The sequence below is a fragment of the Ursus arctos genome, unplaced genomic scaffold (genome assembly GCF_023065955.2).
Source record: "Ursus arctos isolate Adak ecotype North America unplaced genomic scaffold, UrsArc2.0 scaffold_3, whole genome shotgun sequence".
Classification (NCBI taxonomy): Eukaryota; Metazoa; Chordata; class Mammalia; order Carnivora; family Ursidae; genus Ursus; species Ursus arctos.
The window spans coordinates 61,337,353-61,358,274 of NW_026622985.1; the positions used below are offsets into that span (position 1 = coordinate 61,337,353).

General features: G+C 36.7%; 1 protein-coding gene across 4 annotated transcripts in view; it reads right to left on the reverse strand.

The window, feature by feature from the left end:
• The window catches only part of DPY19L1 (dpy-19 like C-mannosyltransferase 1), an 89,198-nt gene that overhangs the window by 13,481 nt on the left and 54,795 nt on the right, over positions 1 to 20,922 (reverse strand). For all 4 annotated transcript variants that reach the window (XM_057304232.1, XM_048212886.2, XM_048212885.2 and 1 more), the window contains 6 exons: positions 16,792 to 16,878; positions 14,604 to 14,663; positions 13,975 to 14,055; positions 8,362 to 8,463; positions 3,901 to 3,972; positions 1,732 to 1,781 (listed from right to left, as the gene is read on the reverse strand). In XM_057304232.1, coding sequence (XP_057160215.1) covers positions 1,732 to 1,781; positions 3,901 to 3,972; positions 8,362 to 8,463; positions 13,975 to 14,055; positions 14,604 to 14,663; positions 16,792 to 16,878 — 452 coding nt within the window. The remainder of the gene's footprint in view (positions 1 to 1,731; positions 1,782 to 3,900; positions 3,973 to 8,361; positions 8,464 to 13,974; positions 14,056 to 14,603; positions 14,664 to 16,791; positions 16,879 to 20,922) is intronic.

Sequence of the window (20,922 nt, forward strand, 5' to 3'; positions counted from 1 at the left end):
AATCTAGTCATCCCAATCCCTTACTTAAAACCCTCCAATGGATTCCTTTTGTAACTAGAATAAACTCTCAAATCCTTACCATGCTGCACACGGTCTTCCTACTCCTCATTCCCAAAACTCATCGTCTACTGTGTTTCCTCTTGGTCACCATGCTCCAGTCACGCTAGACTAATCTTACTCTGTCACACACCAGGGAGACTCCCCCATTCAGTGCCCCTCTCCATAATCACTCCTACTCCATTTCCCTGTTTTATTTCCTCAAAAGTGTTCGTTCATTGGTTTCTTGATTACCCTCTGTCTCTCCCTACTAAAATGAACCCCCCAGGACTACAGGGTACAAACACACCCATCCTCAATTTCGTTGAGGCTGATGACACTGGAGATACAGCAGTAAATAAGACAGGAAAATACCTTTGCCCCCACAGAGCTTACATATAAGTCAAGGGAGACAAACAAAAAGCAAATGAGCATACGTCACATGGTGATAAGTACTGTGGAGAGAAAGGAAACAGGGCAAAAGATGCCAGGAGTGCTGGATGATCAGGAAGGTGTATGTCAATCCACGTGGTCACCAACTGAGTGACATGTGAGCAAGGCCTGAAGGAGTGGAGAGTTTGGGGCTGAGCATCCCTCAGGCAGAGAGAAAGACAGTGCAGGGCCCAGGGTAGGAAAGTCCTTAATGGGCTAACTGCAAAGACACCATGACTAGAGAAGAGCGAGGTGGGGGAGAATGGCGATGCCACAGGCGACAGGCAGCGCACCAGTGTCCAAGCGTAAATGGTGATAAATGCTGAGTGAGAAGACAAAGCATGTGATGATGGAGAATAATAAGCAAGGAGACAAGAAATCTTCTCAGAAGTGATGGTCAGGAAAGGCTTCTTGAAGGAGGTGACATTTAAACAAGAATTAAAGGAGTTGGCCACAGGCTGTGAAAAGCGGAGAGCACAACCAGGGCAAAACTGTAGGAAACAACCCACCATGGTTAAAGAGCAGGAGTGTAGTGGAAAAGAGGAAAATGAGAATTTATTTTTCTCTCAGTTGCCTCTTTGTGTCCTTCTTCTAATGGGGTTTTAGCATTTTTCCTATTAATTTATAGAAGTCCTTTATATATGCCGGTCATTAGTCCTTTGTCGTATATTGTGAATCTTTTCCCCAATTTGTCTTTTTCACTGAAGAATGTTCACAGTATCCTATCAATCCAAAATATTTATCTGGTCAGCCCTTTCAATCTTTCCTTCTACCTGACAGGTTTTATGTCATACTTAACAAGGCCTCTCTAATCCTAAAATTCTAAAAATAATCTCTTGGTTAATACTGGGGTTTTATTTTTTTCCTACATTTAAATCTTTGCTCCATCTGGAATTTATTTTGTGTAAAACATGAAGTATGGAATCACTTTTTATATTTCCCTGCTCTTCTCTCAAGAGACAGTCCACTGGTCCTAAAACCATCAACAGGATAATTTCTGTTCCCTGATAAACTGAAGCACAAAGCTGTGTCCCTCGCGTATGGATTATGTGGAGGGCTACAGCCAGATTGTACGGATGGACTTTGAAGTATGAGTAAGTGGTGTTCTGACTCTGCACAGACAGGGAATAATGAGAAAAGCAAAAGAGAGGAATGGCAATTGAAAACACCAGTTATCAAATGTCAAGTGTGCAACATGAACTATAAAAATACATTATAAATACCTACTTAAAAAAGTAACAAAATGATTAATAGCATATTTACCTTATATGTGTCTGTTGTTTAGTTAAGACACCCCACATGTCACTAATAATCTGCAAATAGATTTTTTAACACTTTAGAAGAGCTGTTTTGGGAAAAACAAAATTTCAACTAAAGTATCTTCAAAACTTTCAAACTTCTACTTAAAAATATAAGAAGAATGGAGCTAAGAGATAACTCAGGAAGTAATTATAACACCACACTCTTCCATTTATATAGTACTTGATCATCTCTATTACCCAACAACCCCTGCTCAGGTAGATCGTGTTACCCTCATTCTGTAAATGAGCCACAGACTCGGATGGCTGAAATGACCTCCCAGAAGGTGGACGAGAACGAAGAAGCATTGCTAGGCCCTGAGACCTGACCTTCTGGCTTCCAGGTCACATTCAGTGAATCCCACCATGCCGAGGTGGTGGGCAGTGCCTCTCCTTAATCACACATGCACATATCTGGACAACGAGCTCAGAGACCGGTAAGTACAACTAACCAAACACTGAGTTTGCACATTTAGCAGCAACTGGAAGGTCGTCTAATCTGAATCCTATCCCCAGTGGGCGTCCTCTATCACGCTGCTGACAGGTTTTCCTCCGGCTCTTGGAAGAACACTTTCCTAGTCAGTCCAGGTCAGTTCTGGTCAAAAATCCTACCCCCTAGAATTGGCCATGATTCTAAGGAGCCAAAATGAGTGTAACTTTATTTCCAAGTGGCAGGCTTTTAAATATTTGAAAATAACTATCCTTTTTCGCCTTTGAATCCTTCTTCTTTAAATCAAACATCTCAACCTTTTAAACCTGACGTACTTGTTTTCATCTCTCGCCATCCAGGCTGCTGCCTTTTTTGATGCATTCTGAATTGCCAACATTGGTATTTTCTGATTACCTATGGGGTGCACACCCACATCAAGTATGCAAAAGTGCAAAGGAAGTGCAGAGCCCGGCGTGGAGCAGAAGCTGACTATAAACTCATTAGATTTGAAAAGCTGTGGGACTGCAAAGCTGAACACGACACCAACACTCAATAAGGGGGGAAAGGTGCTGAGTCTGATTCTTGCTCTTCCCTTGCTTTTCAAAGGACACGATGTGAGGCTCTCGATCTTCTAAAGCTGCATCTGTCAAAATGGGGATAATAATATCCCCTACAGGGCTGTCAAATAAGCAGGTGCAATAACATATGTGGTATGTTCAGGGAGAGCACAAATATATAACGTGAACTATAATTATAGTACAGAATATTCTACAAATATATAACGTTAACACAGAAGTCACTAACTACAAATCAGAAAACCTTTAGGGTCTATCATCTGGTTTTTGATTATAGATTAATCTTTATTCATTCTCTTAAAACACTTGCAGTTATAGAATTCGCCAACCGTTAAAAGAAAAAAGAAATATCATACCTGCTCTTTGCTAAAGACTGGAACTTCCCTGACCTGATTTAAATCTGGGCTTAGAATTTCATCATCAAAGCCAAGTTGGGAGTCTAACAATTTTATCGATGTTGGTAATATATCATTAATATTCTATTTTTTTGATCAATAATAATAAACTCGATCTAGGAGTCTGTGAGCAATGCACAGATGACTGAGAATGGCATATATTAAATATTTTAGTGAAATATTACATAAAGCTAAAAGTCAGTCAGTAATAATTTACAAAGACAAAAATAACTATATCTGGGTCAATGTGGTCTCTTTGATAGTGTCTTTCAAAAATATAGGACTATCAAAACTCGAGTCATCCTTTTCCTACGTCTATCTTAAGCTGGTAGATAGAATATTTTTAAGGCTGGTAAATGTTCGTCAAGAGTTAGGAATAAGAAAGTACAGAATAGGTTTCAACAAATCCATATAAAACATTGTGTCATATTAACATGTAACTTAATACACTTAACTACTAGGTAGAAACAAGAAAGTGTTTTATTATAAGAAAGAGCTCTTACAGGGCACCTGGGTGGCTCAGTCGGCTGAGCATCCGACTCTTGGTTTTGGCTCAGGTCATGATCTCAGGGTCATGAAATCAAGCCCTGCATCCGGCTCCGTGCTCAGTGGGAGTGTGCTTGAGATTCTCTCTCTCTCCCTCTGCCCCTACATCTCTAGCCCACTCTCTCTCTCAAATAAATTAATTAATTAAAAAAAAAAAAAAAGAAAGAGCTCTTAAGTGATAGACCCACCTTTTTAACGATTGCAATGAACACGACCAGAACAACTGGAAGCAACAACGTCTTTGTATACCTCAGTGGAGTCTGAAATTCAAAGAGATGTTTTGTTAGAGGAAAATATTATTTTCAGACAAAACTTCATTTCAAATAAGGAACAAAATGAATTTTAAAAAGTGTAAACAGAGCCTTCACGCATCTAGGGTCCATCCAATATAGCCATTGACTCCCATCATAAAAATGAAGATGCATTTCCATAGAAACAAACTTCCCCAAAATGTTGAGTTGAAAACATGAATAAATACAGTCCCCAAACACTTGTAAGTATAAAATGTGACCGGGACAGGAAAGATTACTGTTCCCTCTTTGCACACTACTTTTCTAACTAGAGACCTCAACTTAATATTCACCTAAGGTCAGCAGAACTCCTTTAAATGGCATAAGCTTTTCCTGTACATTTGGCAGGGGATAAAAATCTTAACCACCATCACAAGACACACACACACACACACACACACACACACAATAATGACCAATGTTTACAAGAGAAATAAAAACATTTTTACCTTTTCGTAGTAAGATAAAAAACTACAGAAACACTGAACAACAAAACCCTACACATTGCAATACTATATGTTTCTCAGTCATTTGAAGTCATAGTCTTAAACAATTCTAGGCTTGAAATTTCTAAATTGCAATTGATTTGCTTACCACCAATATTTACCCTCACAAAAATAATCCTATATTATTGAGCTAAATAATGTACACTTTCCCAAATATGTGTATCAAGAGGAAGCTAGCTCTAACCATTTTAAAAACACTGGTACATTTTAATCCTATAAGATATAAGTAGTGTTTTCTGATTTTCCCTTTCATTAGTCCACTTTTCTTGCTTGTTAGTCTGTATTAGACAAGTAATTTTGATAATTTACTAACCCCAAATGCATACTTCATAGTTAGAAGTCCCATTAAAAGGAGACTTTTTTAATGTTTTTATTTTACTATTTACCTTTATAAACATTTGCACAGTACTTAATATTTTAAAATATATTTATTTCTATTTTGTAAATTTTTAATTGTCTTAACCTAATCAAAAATCATATAACCAAAAGCATTTTATTATTCAAAAATGTATATATTTGCTAATAAGAACTAATAATAAATGTCAAAAAAGCTGTGAGATACAGGTGTATATCTTAAAAAGGCAATGTGTCAAAACTGCATTAAAAGTATTTAACAAAATTTAACAAAGAATTCAAACAATCTTAAAATTATATTCCAAAACTTTGTTTCAAAAGTAGTTTTTAATACTTTCCTTAAAAAGAAAAAAATCAGATTAGCATCAAACTTTGACGGCCAACACTTAATGCCGGAAGATGCTGGAGTAATTTATTTAAGACACTCAAGGAAAAACACATGAGCCAACGATTTTGTATCTAGCCAGACCTTCACGTATAAAAGCCACTGATAAAATATTTGAACATGTAAAAACTCAGGGATTATTGTTCCTATGGCTCTTCCTGAGGAATCCACTGGAGAGCAACCTTCACACAAGCAAGAAAAGCAGGAGAGGCTTCAATCCCAGAACATGCAGCATTAAAAACACCAACCTACGGACTGTGACACAGACTGGATATAAAGGTGACAGAACAGCATGAGTGGCTACATGTGCAGACACTGAAAGTGCAATGAGACTCCCACAGTGGGGTCAGAGGGGAGAGGATATGGCAAGTAAAATAATGTCGCTGATGATAGTATTACAATAAATTAGAAATGGGGGAAGTGGTGGAGGGGAGGAAGTGACTAAGTTCAGTATAACTCTCAGTAGGAAACCAACAGAAGGGACTCGAGCTAATATATAAAAGTATTAATATAAAGGAAACAATATTATACCATGTCTTCAATTCCCAAAGATCCATCAGAGAGAGCGTATGCACAAGGACAAATGCGAAAGAAACAAACCACACAGGGAGAGAGGTATGTGTGTGTGTACATGCGTGTGTGCTATGAGAATTACAAGTTCTTTTTCTACGAATTTTTGGTTTTATTCTAAGCATAAAAGTTATATATGCTCATTGTAAAAATTAAAAAATGCAGAAAAAATAAAGACGACAACCAGTTTCACATTTTAATCAGCTATCAGCATTTCCTCGCCCATGGGTTGTCTGTTCATATCCTTGCCACATTTCTGCATGTGTGTGGGAGTGGGGATGTATTTTTGGTGATGGAGAAGGGTAAGAGTCCTCGGTAATTTTTTACTGATTTGGACAATCTCCTATACTCATTATATTAATCCCTAGTTTCATTTGTTATATTTATGGCAAGAGTCATCATCCCAGTTAGTCATTTGCTTTTTAATTTTTATAAGATGTAATGTACAGATGTTTTAAGTTACATGCAGTTAAATCTATTAATCATTCTCATATGTGCTTTGCACTGCTATTATGCTCATTAAAAAATGAAGCTAATACTCATTGAAATGTCTCTCAAATTTATTTTTCAGGCTTCATTTAATTTTGACACATTAATTAACTGAATTGAAGTTTATTGCATAATGTGACACAAGGCTTTAACTTGACTCCTCACTCCAAATCCCATTTTCAAATAATATTTATGAAATAATGCATTCTTTAAGTATTTATCTGTGCTTTTTTCTTCATTTCATATTAAGTACATACATATAAACATAGTTAAGTACATACACATGGGTCTATCCAAGCCTTGTCTATTTTTGACTATAAAAATTTTCCTGTCTTAGTATCCCTGTACTTTAAATAGTGTTGCTAACCATTTCCATATCTAGAAAGGAAAGATCCCCCTCATTGTTTTTACTTTACTTTAAAGCAGAATACAATTGAAATATGATCATTGAAGAAAAGTTTGAAGATGCAAATTGCCAAAAAAGTTAATCACTGATTATCTCTCCAGCCAAAAATCACTGTTAAAATTTCGTGCTCTTACACCTTGTTCTGTGTGTGTTAATTATAGGTAAATAAGGTCATACTATTTTGTTCTTTCCATTATACATGTCTTTCCATATCAGCATAATACCATGTTAAACTGTTCCTTTTTCCCGAACGTATGGATGTGTCATACAACGGATGCACTCTCTGAACTGGCACCACACTGTCTCTGCGGCACAGTCCCTCTGAAGACACCTACGGAGACGCGGAATAGCAGGCTGCAAACAGCTTTACTACCTTCTTCAAATCAACTGGAGTCATGCTACGCCTCAAAAAACAATTCCGTCTATCATCTAACTGATGGTGCATCCTCTCAGGTTATAGTGACGTGAATATCCTCAATAAGGTCAAAGGACTTCCGCCATCTCCTGAGGCTCTGCCGATGTCTACCCTCTACTTCCTTTACCACTTGCTTGAAGGAGTCTTGATTCTCTATGAACGTGCATTTTAATGTCTTGCAAGACACTCTTCCTTAGTTTCTTTCAGTGGGCTCAATACTACCATTCACACACTATTTATTACCCATTATGTGTCAAAATCTGCCAGAACCTGGGACTGAAGACTGACAGGTCACTGGAGTAAACGGTAGTACATCGCAGGACATGCTCAATTCGGAATGTCTGGTTGATTAGAGCTTGCAGTGTGCTACACTATCATTCCCTGGTCTGTAACTCAGGACACAGCGGTAACTGCCCAGCAGGGCTCAAGGGGACATAGAGTACTGTTGACCAGTGTAAGACATACGCACGCATAGCTCTGAAGGAAAATGTTTCACAGATAATAAAATATCATAATAAATTGGGGCCACATGGATGGTGTTAAAACACACACACACACACACACACACGTTTGTTGAACCAAACCAGCTCACTGATTGCTGCAAAATAATATGTTATACAAAAGATCATTAAAATATCAAAGTACTTCCCGACATGTCTCACTTGGCCCTCACAGAATCTTTTTGCAGCACACCACGAGGGACTAGGAAGCTATGACAGAAAAACAAACGAGTCGCTGTCCACGAACACCCAGTAGTACTGCAGACTTCCATCTCACAATCCCCCACGCTACTCTCTGGTTTCTTTTTAAACAGCTGAATACAGTTTTAGAATGAAAAACATTGTTGGAATGAAAAACTAGTACTCAATGATATTTCGAAGCAATGAGATTATTCAAATCAACAACCGCGGAGTGAATGGAAATGTGAGAGCTCGAGAGCAGCACCGAATTAACGCTATTCCTGAAAAGAGGCGACTTGACATGTCTCTGTGTTTACTCATCCAAAACACTACTGCTCGTCTGAATGCATGCTTCTAAATTATCAAAATGAGAAAAGACAATACGTTTCGGGGCGCCGTACTAACGTAAGTAGGGATGTCCTCCTCCAAGACATCACTTTCCTTTCCTTCCCACTGAGGTAACAGCACAGAGGAGTCTGAGATAACAGGAGCGCCCTTTATGAAAAATGAATGGACCAAAATCTGAGGAAGGAAAACTAGAAATTGCATCTTACCTCCTTTTCCATAAAGTCAAACTCTGCGGCACAGGTATACAATAAAGTATCAAAATCCTTGTAACTGAAGAATTTTGATGTTAATAAGTTGCCAATATGAGCCTAGGAAGGAAGAAAGTGAGGTACCATTAGATTACGCCATATATTGTAGTAACGCACTTTAATCTTGATAGTATCTAAAAATAGCTTTCACTACGTCGCGGAACTCGCTGTTCCCCTGCCAGGCTTGCTTCTGTTAAAGCGCTGCAACTTCATGGTTCCCCTTCTCTTGCTGGCAGATGATAGCTCCAGCAACACCCGCCTTCCACGATCCATCGTCAACACGCCAAAGGCTTTTTATCCATGGGTCTTCCCTGCTCAGTGTGCTAAGCCTGACAAAATACACTACACAGAATCTCCTTTTCCAGAGCCTACCAGGAGGGGCAGGCTTGGTAACAGACACAGACATCTGTCAATCATAAGGGACAAAGAGTAATGGAGTGAAAGAAAAGAAAACATTGATATTGATTTCTGAAAAGGGGATGGAAAAGACTCTTTGAGGGATGTCTGGGTGACTCAATCAGTTAAATGTCTCACTGTTGATCTCAGCTCAGGTCAATCTCTGGGTCGTAAATTCAAGCCCCATATTGGGCTCCATGCTGGACATGGAGTCTACTTATAAAAAAAACAAAACAGAAACAACAACAACAACAACTCTTTGAAATAAGTAGAAAATGGGCAGGCCCTGGAATAAAATCCACCTTTGAATAATGATCAGTTATCTGTGTAATTCTTTACATTCTACCAAGTGCTCTCATTTACATCATCTCATCTACTTCCCGCAAAAAGCCACATGAGGAAGGTGGGATTATTTGCAATTAACAAAGGAGAAAACATTTTCCAAATTTTCAATTCATAATTGTCTAAAGAAGCAGGAACCCAAAAAAAAAAAAAAAGAGGGAAATTACATAAAACAAACCATAGCTAAAATCCTAAATGATATATACACGAAGCAGGGGGAGAGTGGGAACTAAGAGGTGATGGGAATGTGCTGAAGAATTCCAAAATACTTTGTTTTTGGGGGGAACAAATGAATGCTGATAAGTTTAAGAAATCAAAAGGGAGAACATACAGTGCCTTAAATAGCATAAAAAAACTATCCAATGAAAAGGAGAAAAAAATCTAAAAAGCAAGTAAAATAGTTGGAAACTCTCAAACAAAATGGAAGAAATAACTCCCAATAGAATGATAACTGCCATATATATAAAGACCTTAAATTCACAAATTAAAGGACAGATGCTCAAATTGGGTTTCAGGGAAAAAATTCAAATTTATATTGTCTACAAGAGACATGTTTAAAACAAAAGTATGTAGAAAGGTTGAAAATGGAAGAGGACAACAAAATATATTAGATAAATTGAACCAAAGAAATCTAGGTTAGCAATCATAATGTCTCACAAAACTGAATTCCAGCAAAAAATATATGAAAAGAGACAACAAAAGACATTATACCCTCATAAAATGAACAGCAAAGCAAGGTCTTATGTATCATGAACATATCTGCAGTTAACAGCGGAGATTCAAAGCATATAAAGAGCTGAGAAAACTGCAGGATAAATAGATAAGTTGACTGTGGTCACTGGAAATGTTAAATATTTCCCTCTAAGATAGAAAGAGCAGATGGATGTAAACATAACACCTGAATATTACTATTAATATGCTTGTGGAAGATACAAACTTCACAAAAAGAGAATACATGTTACTTTTGAACATAAGTAAAATATTTTTTAAATGTTCACATGCCATACCACAATACATTTCAAAGAATTGATATAAATTATTTTTTTCTAATCATAAATGCAATAAAATTGTAAAATGACTAGAAATGGCTTTAAAAATCTTTTTGGCTACAAACTAAATAACATAAAACTTAATAACCGTCAGGGTAAAAGAAAACCTCAAAATAGTTAATTTGTAAGACACAGAAAAAAGTATTACTAATAGGGAAATTTATAGCTTTAAATGCATTTATCAGAAAATAAAAGAGGTTGAAAACAAAAAAGCCAAGCACTTTCCCTCGAGCAAGAGAAAAAGCCACAGAACAAGCACTAAGACATAAGAAACAAGGATGACACAATTTGGTGACAAAGAGAAATTCAGCAAAACCAGAGAACCAAAAAAAGTGTAGTACTTTGAAAATATTAATATAATAAATAGAAAGCAGGAAAAATAGCATGCACCAAAAAAAAAAAAAAACCCAAAAAACAGCTCATTATAGGAGACTAACACAATATTGATTCCGAATCCAAACAAGGAAAATAAAAGAATGTAAAAGACCATTTCACATACATGCAAAAATTCTAATAGGAATTTGCACTGAGTTCTACAATAATTTTTTTAAAAAACATGATCCATTTGATGGCATATATGAAATGGGTGAGTTTCCTCTAAAGACATAAACTACCAATAACTTCCTAAAGAAAGTGGATTTGTAGCAGAAAATTCTCTCATGAAGAAAACTTCAGGCCCTGAAGACTTCACTGTCAAATTCTATCGAACACTGTAGGAAGAAATAGTATCACCTCTGTATAAATTCTCTTTGAAAGTAGGAGATTGGGGGCGCCTGGGTAGCTCAGTCGGTTGAGCAACCAACTCTTGATTTTAGCTCAGGTCATGATCTCAGGGTCATAAGATGGAGAACCACGTCCGACTCCACACTCAGTGGGAGTCTCCTTGAGATTCTCTCCCTCTGCCCCTCCCCTGCCCCGCATGCAGGCACATGCATGTTCTCTCTCTAAAATAAATTAAAAAAAAAAAAAAAGAAATAGGAAATTGAACATTTCCCAAGAGTTTTAGGAAGCTAGCATTATCTTGAAACCAAAGCCAGACAAAAACATTGTATGAAAATAAAACGACAAATATCCCTTATAAATAGATTAAAATCCTTAAAAATATTAACAACCAAATTCAACAATACATAGAAAGAATAATACATTGTGAACAAGTGAGGTTATCCAAGAAATACTAGGCTGGATCAGTACTCAAGAATTGATGAAAATGGGGATTTCCCAATGGGGACGAAGAAACTGACAAATCCCCTCCCCCAATAACACCTACAAAATTGCACAAAACTGTCAAAAACAACTGTATCACGTTTTAGAAATTGACCAAAAGACATTCATTCACATAAAGGCTGATGAATTCTGAATGGAAATAGTGGATGTCTGTGGCATTCGTGCCTGGGCTGCTCCCATCCGCCATCAGCAGCACCGCCACTTCCCCAGGCTGGTAGGCCCAAGAGTTCCACGAGGGTGGGGCTGGCCATAAAAAGCAGAACCTTTGCTACAGAAGGGTGCTGATTTGTTTGGGGGCAGGGAGCAAAAAAATCTATGTTCAGAGACACTGTTAATAAAAGAATCAAACAGCAGGAAATGCTTTGTCAGCCTAATGTTGCAGTATTCCTGTAGTGAACAGCGGCCTGGCAGCCTAGCTAGAAACTTTACAGAGATCCTGGAAATGGGAAAACCAACAAGGGGGTAAATCAATTCCCCCAACCCTGGTGGACTGGAAAACTGCACACACGGGCTGAGGGATCCCGGAGCCCAGGCTCTCCACAAATCTTGGAGGTGGAATGCAGATTCACGGAAGACCCAAGAAGGTGTGGAAGAGAGGAAAAGATGGGACAAACTTGATGTTCAGATGAGAGTTCTCATAGTAGGCCTGATCGTTATCCTTGAAAAACCTGCTTGCAAAGCTGGCGCTTGGCTGGCAGCGGGGAACTGAGACTTCAGATGGCTCTTACCACTCTAAGTGAGAATAAGTAGTGGCTCACTGTACCTAAAACACTCTGGTTTCTGCGGAGCACCCACATTCCTTCTGGGAGTCTGGAATTTTGATATGTGCCAGGAAGAAGGTGCCTATGCTACCAGCCCCCAGTGGAAACTGCATGTCCCTGAGTACTGACTGAGCTTCCCTGGTAAACAACCTCAGAATTCTAGCAAGAAGAGTGCTGACAGGAGCAGGGATGGGAAGTCAGGCTGTACTGAGAAACGGCTCACGTGGCTCCTAAAGAAGAGGGAAGTGTCTAATTATCTTAATAGAGTAGGGTGAGCGGAAATGCTTCTTACAGGCTGCGTGGCCTTGCCAGTCTCTTCCTTTGACCAAAGTCACAATTCAGAATCTATGAGCTGATGTCCTCGATCAGTGTCACAGATTTCTAGAAATAGTGAAGTTGCAATTAAATTACTTCTCATTTGTTTGGTCCTGCTACAACATCAGGCTGTGACAGAAATGACATCACTTCAACCCGAATCAATACCTTAACTGGTCTGTCTTCCCTAGTGAGGAGACAGATTTTATTCACCTAGGACTTGGGCTGTCTCCCTTTTCTTCCTGCTCACTCTCTGCATCCTCACCAGCTCAATCACCTTGCAGCTCTCCTCTTCTCAGCGGACTTCCAGGAGCCTTCCCCGACTCTCCTCCTGTGTATTTCTGCAGCACTCTATGCCTGCCTTTATCACACGTTTATTACATTATATTAGAGTTGCTGCATATCATCCCGAGCTCCCGCTAGACCATGTCTTACTCGGTTCTGTATCTCTCCAGGCACATAGCAAGTACATACTGAATGAGTGAATAAGTAATTTTAGACTACGGTTTTCTACTTTAAAAAGTCTTTCCACAGGTTGCAGATCACCCAATGAACAACCTAATTGCTTTCAATCTTTTTTAAGCAAAAAATTCCCTTGTTCAAATGAAAAGCTGTGTAATTGTCCAATGTGTATGAACTGCCCTGGGTAAAAGAGGGGCTGCCAGGGAGGTTGGGAAGTAGACAGACCCCACAGAAGAGTCTGGAAATTCCAGGACTTTACAAAACCCAGCTTCAAAACTATAGCTTTAATCTATTATGGACGAAGGAAAGATAGCAAATTATAATAAATTACAGAAAAATATGTGGTTTGCTTTACTCTATGTTGGTTGTTGTGCCGCTTCCTTTTTAAATTTAATCAACGTGTTTACTAAAACACCAAAGTAAAATAGGCAAAGCAAAATTATGGATAGGAAGAATCCTTAAAGTCATAAAGCAGAATTCTTCTCATTTTATTTCCTCTCCTACCCAAACACCAAAACAAAACAAACAACAAAAAAACCCTTCTCTTAATAAGACTAACTTGGATTAAATTACCTGTATATAAACCTTTCACAAGCACTGACCAGGAAATGGGGTTGGGGGAATGAGACTACAATATGGTCTATAGTTTCGGAAGCTCTGAGGATGGCATACTGACGTGTTACCGCAGGGGATTATAAAGAAACCAGAGAAAAATGACTGTATGGACCTTAAAATTTGAACTGAAGTCTTTAGAGCTTTTTTGCTTTAAAATTTTAAAATCTTTGTGATACAGAAAGACCGATTAAAATAAAAGAATTGTGTCAAGAAATTAATATTGGAGAACAGAGACTCTACACAGAGTCACATTTACTTTCTATTATCGTAAACAGATAAAATAATAAGTGAATAGACTTCATATTAGAATTTGGCTTAAATAGTGGTACTTTAATAACTCAAGTAATTCATTCTTAGCCTGTTTGATTCTTTACAAGTCTTTCAAGTTTAAGCAAAAATGCACTTACATCATCTGCAATGCCAAAGATTTTAGATGTCAAATACTTGAGTACTACGGTTCCAAATAACCAAAAACATCCTTGGATAACCTACAAAAGGAAAACAAAACAAAACAAAAATAAACTAATGCTTCATACAGACATTCCTTAGACATAGCCGAGGAAGAGAAAAATTAATGTTTTAATCACATGCGAAATAAGTATTTCCATACCCAAGAAAAAAACTGCTAAAAAATGTAGCTTAAAGAATGTTATCCAAAATCAAGGGGCTATCACCAAAAATAAAAATATATACATATGATATTACCGAAATTAATATATCTTGTAGGAGATTTACATAGCAATTGCAGTTACATTCCCCTTCTACTAACGGTCTCTTACACATGCACTGGTCCCCAGAAAAACCATGGGTGATAAAGTATGTAAAACCAGAATTCTTCACCTATCCAACATTAATTTTAACTTGCCACATGAAAACAGCGATTTGGCACATTAAAACTGAGCCCTAATTATGTCATAAAGCTGTTACATCTCTTGCATTACAAAAGAACAGATAATTTCCTTAAAAGTAAAACATAAAACTGATGATATATTTTAGAAAAGGAAAATCTTATGCATTCAAATAGACTGATTCTTACCCATAAACTAAGTTCGGATACATTTATTTTCAGGAAACGTGGTTTCATTTCCAGTATACCCTTCATGGAGAAAACAACATAGCATACAGTTAATACTTATATACATAAATTCAAGTACCAAATACATTTCTAAATAATAAGACTTTCAAGAAATCTAAAATTCAGCACATTGTCAATGTTCCATATAGCATCACCACAAGCTCATTGACTTTAAGAAATAGCCCTATTTTATCAAAAGTAGATTCGATCAGTTAGTGGCTTTGTAATGTTGAAAACAAAATTACCATATATAAATTTCTATGACTGATTTTACATTTCTGATTTACCTGAGAAGCAATAGTAATATATAATAGTATATAATATAGTATATAATATTTATGCGTATTATTATATATAGTATATAATAATTTCAGAATTTTAGACAGGTGTCTTATAGTCATAAGATTTTCCTTAAGTTAAAAACTATCAACTCAGAATAAACTACAAATGAGTTTTTAATGGATCAACTAAACACTTCTCTACCAAATCTTTTCTCTCTCTAGGAAATTAATAGACCCCCAAGTATAGTACTTATAGGGAGCTAAATCTACTTCAAACTTGGCAAAAAAATATGGTTGGAGATCAAAACATAAATACGTGAACCCAAATTAAATCTTTTCAGCAGTTTCTGAATATCTGAGAACACAAAAAGTGATAAGATTTAGGTTTCAAAGAGATTACTACAAATAAAAATAGGCAAATGTGTGTTTATAGTAAATATGCACACATTCTCTATATTCTCTAACTGTTGGCATCATTTACTTTTATACACCCAAATATGAAATATACATAAATATGCTTAATTCATACCCAAGACACACCTTACTGTCAAGCACCTAAAAGAAAACCTGATCCATTGTAGGTACTGGAATGAAGTGTCCTGACAAATGTACTTATGTTAGATTTTATTGGCACCTGTATACAAGTATCAAGAGTCATGTACTTTAAGTAACAGCAGGCCTTGCCTGTGTACACATGTAAATATAGAACTACTGCATTGATACGTTTCCTGATTACAAACAGAATTCACTGACTAAAAGAACTACCATTTATCTCAAAGTACAGCAACTCAGTTAATGATTTTTTTGTCATTGCTGAAAACCCCACTTCCCCATATGCTAACTGCTAATATCTGTGACTTCTTACTTGAGCCACACAACCTGAAAAGGGTAGCAGTCCAGACTGGGAAGAGGCATATTCTTGGGAAACAGGATCTGAAATTTTATTTGCGAAATGGGACAAAGAAATAGGAAGTTCCCAAGCTGATCATGGGTTCTAGAAATCAAGAAAGCCAAAATAATCTGGGTAACTTAAATGATTATTCAAGAAGCAGAATATAGTTCAATTAAGACAGCACAATACACTTTTGTCTTCAGGAAAACAGCCTCATGCTAAAGCATGTGCACTTTAAATATAGGAATAATTTTTTTTCCTCTTAGGTTAACAAAACATTATAATGGTGAAACCTACTAATGAAAAAGGCATACCCACTTCTGGAAGTCCTTAAATTTAGGAAGACATATTTACAAAGTCATCCTGCCAAAAGTGGCAGAAGGAGTTAGATGACTTTTCACCGTTTGCTCTAATTCTAGAAGACAGTTTCCCAATAATCTAAATCTGCTCTTTGTAGTGAGTTAGCAAAATGTAACCGAATCATCACCCAATTTAAATGATCTAAATATTTTACACAAATAGACACAAGGAGTAAAAAAACTAAAAGAACCCAAGGCCCTAAGCCTCTGATCACAGCGAAACCAGGAGAGACTGATGCAAGACACCACGGGAGGCAAGGGGGTCAGAGTGGAGCAGGAATAGGAGAAAAACTGCAAAGGGGAGGAAATAAGAAAAAGAAGAAAGCATAAAACCTTTCTAAAATGAACCCTGGACCAAAACTCATGTGACAGAAAAACTGAGGAAAGAGAAAGGGCAAAGTAGGGGTATAAGGCAAGGTGCTATGTTTTCCAATGTTAACCCTGTGTTTCTTTCCTGTTGGGGACGGGAGTACTAGAGTACTCTACCACATACACATGTATTCAGTAAAATGCCTGAGATGATTCTTATCAAAAACCCCTCACGAATCCCAAGCCAGTGATTAAAAACTGGCGAACCATTAGTTTCAAAAATAGCCATGTACTTAAGCGACACTTACCCAAATAATTACCAAAGAGGAAGCATAATAAGAAGTTAATAACATTGAGTTTCCAAACATCAAAACAAAACAAAGTGCAAGAGAAATCTGGAAAAATCCAAGAAAAATATAATTAATGCACATAAAAAACACTGATTTTTATTCTGAAAATTGCATATGCCCATGATGAAATTCAAACCATTCAAAAGGGGATATACCAGGAAAACAGCCCACATTCTATCCCACGCTTAAAACCCAAAAGATCTCCATCAACAGTTTCCTGTGCATCCTTCCACACATTCACAAGTACAAATTCTAGTTTGTATTTTTTAAAAACCACAAATGGAAATTTGGCCCATAAGCTATGCTACTGCTTGCTTTTACTCTTTGTTTCAGAGAGCTTTCCATATGAATCCAAACCAATCTAATTCATCCTGTTGAAGAGCTGAAGAAAGTGTACCACTCTAGAGTCATATCATAATTTACTGATCAGCCCTATGACTACTGCTCAACAGGTAAGTACTTCCCAGTTTTATTTCGTTATTTGCTGTTATTTTGTTTTTCCTACTACAAACACCGCTACGATAAACATCCTTAGCTGTATATCTTATATACATGTCAACACTCATGAGATAAATTACCAGAAGTGGAATTGATGAATCAATGGTATACACTTTTGAAATCTGAAAAACTACTGACAAACTGCCATAAAAAATACGGTACCAATTTACTCTCCCACCAGTAGGACACAAGCGCTCCTGCTGATACACTCTTACCAATTCTTTAAAATGCTTAACCGTCTCATACAAGAAAAATGTTGCCTCATTTTTCACTTTTCCATTCTTTTAATACTCGGTGAGACAGGATCTTTTCTTCTATTTGCTGTTTTTGTTGTGGTCTGAACTGCTTATTCCTACCACCCATTTTTCTATTGGGTTTTAGTTATTTTAAGAGCTCTCTTTATAGGTTATGAAAACATCACTCCTTATCAAGCAAACTGTAAATATTTTTCCAAGTTCATTTTTATCTTTGTGGTATTTCTGTATTATGGTTATTTTCCAAATTTTTATGTTAGTCAAATTTATCATTCATTTCCCTTAGAAATGAATTCATTTCCCATTATTAGAAAAAAATTTTAAAAATAAAATAATCCATGTTTTCTTCTAGAAGTTTTATTTTTGATCCATATATTTGAATTTCCATTTGAATTTTAGGATCAGCTTAAGTTTCAAAAGCTGACATTTTTATTAGAACCACTTTATTCAATAACATACATCACATCATATTTAGAGTTATAACTGTCCGCTATTGAATCTTTACATCCAAAAATAACACATGCTGTTTCCATTTAAGTGTTCCTTTACATTCATTAGCAGAGTGTAAAATTTTCTTCATATGGATCCTGCATATTAAATTTATTTCGAAGTACTTCTGTTGCTATTGTATCAGGAAACTTTTCTCATCATATTTTCTGACTGCATATAGAAAAATTATGTTAAATATGCAGAAATGAATACACTCTTTCATTGTTTCTAATAGTAATTAGTTAATTAATTTTGGTTTTTTGGTATTCAAAATCATATCACCTACAAACAATATTTCTTCACCTTCCTTTCTAATTTTCGAAAGCCTTATTTTTTAGTCAATTGTTTCGTTAATATTCTTGCAACAAACTTAAGTAATAAGCATGGCGGTAGGCATATTTGTCAAGCTTCTGGCATTAATGGGAATATTCCTACTGATTCATCATTTTGTGTGATGCTACTAGCTTTTGAATTGAAGTATATGTATATATTTAAAATTTCAATGAAATATCCATCTATTGTCATTTGATTAAGATCTTAAAATCAGAAATAGCCACTGACTTTTACCAAATGCCTTTACAGCATCAAAGGAAATGATCATATTGTTTATCTTTTTAAAATATATTGATACGATAAGTTACACTGATATAATTTCTAATGGTGCCAAATCATTCTTGCATTCCCAGGAACGAACTGAACTTGTCATGGTATGTTATTCTCCTATACTTACGAAACAGGTAAGCAACCAAATCCTCAAAATTTTATGACAATAGCTTTTTCCCATAAGTGCTAAAATTTAAGACAAACTCTAAACTTTCCCAATCAATTTTGGCAAAATTTAGCTGAATGACATCACTTTGAGTGAACAGATTCATAACCAAGAATCAGGTAAAGCAATGCCAAGGGTATTCAAGATAAAATATAAGGCAGTATTAAAAAAAGGATGTGCTACAGGTCTAGAGAGAGATTTGCAGTCCATTCCTACCTTAGCAGCCAGTCTGGTCAATGCCCTGCTCAAACCCTCCAAAGGCTTTGATTCTCGAGTTAAGGGAAAGCCAAAAGCCTTTCACACACCTACAGACTCTCTAGGGCCTACCCCACTAACATCTGGGACCTCATTTCACATTATTCTTTCCCCTCTCACTCTAATCCAGCCGTCTCTTGCACATCCTAGAACACACCGGTACACCCCCACCTCAGAGCACTTATGCTTGCTGTTTCTCTTAACCTAGTGCCTGGCTACTTCAACTCCCTTAGCTATCCCCATGTAACTTCTCAGTGAGGACTTGTCTTCGCACCATTTTCAATTCTGACCTCCCCTACATACTCAGCAAATCCCATGCTCCTTGTCTGCTTTATTTCCTCATTAATACCTACTAACATTTAACATAACTGTTTATCTTATGTATTTGCTTTCTTTGTACACTAGAACATAAGCTCCATGAGGGAAGGGTTTTTTTTTTCCTTTTTCTTGTTTTCATCGCTGCTGTTTCCTTAGAACCTAGGAAATGTTTGACAAACAACTGGTTGCTCAAAAACATCAGCGAATTTAAATTCAAGGAAGAAAATTTGAAAATGAATAAAGCAAGGAAATTGAGAACTTAAAAGGTACAGAATAGAGATTATTACAAATTATTTAATATTTATGTCTTTTTTGAGTATCTGTATTTTAGGTTAAAAAATATAAGACAACATTTGTGAATGACTTATGTTAGTGAACTTTGAAACTTAGATAGGGACAATTCCTAGCAAAATAAAAGTCACCAAAGATTACTCAAGAAAGAAGTCTAAACTGTCCTACTATCATGAGACAAGTTAGATCAATAATTTAAAACCTGTCCACAAAGAAAATAGGCCCATATAGTTTAATAGGCAAGATCCATCAAACTTTCAGGGAATATTCTTTCCAATCTCACACAAAATCTATCACAGAAAGAAAAGATAGGGACACTTTACAATTAATTCTATAGGGCTAAAATAAATCTGATATCAAAATGGGTCAAGTGTAGCCAGAGGAGTCTGGGAAAATGGCAGGAATCTGTCTCCTCACCTAGACAACAACTACACTGCCCACACCTGTCTGATGGAACTATCTGGGAACTTGGGAGTCTCCTAGAACTCTTCGATGGGAAACAGTTATTTTGAGTGCATTTCAGCTCTGATGTCAACAGCAGCTGCCCATCCCTCCCACACCAACCCAGATGCAGACAGTCCTGCACGAGTTCAAAAACACAGGGAACAAAAGCAAAATAAACAAGTGGGACTATATCAATCTAAATAAAAAGCCTCTGCACAGCAAAAGAAATGGTCCACAATAGGAAGATGCAACCTACAGAATGGAGAAAACATGTGCAAACCATCTAGCAGATAATTAACATTCAAAATACGTCAGTCATTTTCACAATTCAATAGCCAAAAAACAAACAAAAGCCACATAATCTGATTAAAAATGGGCAGAAGACCTGAAAAGACATTTTTCTAAGGAAAACACACAAATGCCCCCAGAGGTACATAAAAAGGTGCTCGACATCACTCATCATCAGGGAAATGCAAATCAAAACCACAATGAGACATCACTTCACACCTGTCAGAATGGCTATGATAAAAAAAGACAAGAGGTTAGTATTGAGGAGGATGTGGAGAAAAAGGAATCCTTTTTCTCTGTTGGTGGGGACATAAACTGTGGAAAACAGTGTGGAGGTTCCTTAAGAAATTAAAATTGGAACTACTATATGATCCAGCAATCCCAAAGAAAATGAAAACAAGATTTCAAAGAGATATCTACGCTCCCATATTCACTGCAGCGTTATTCACAAGAGCCAAGGCGTGGAAACAACATAAATTTGCA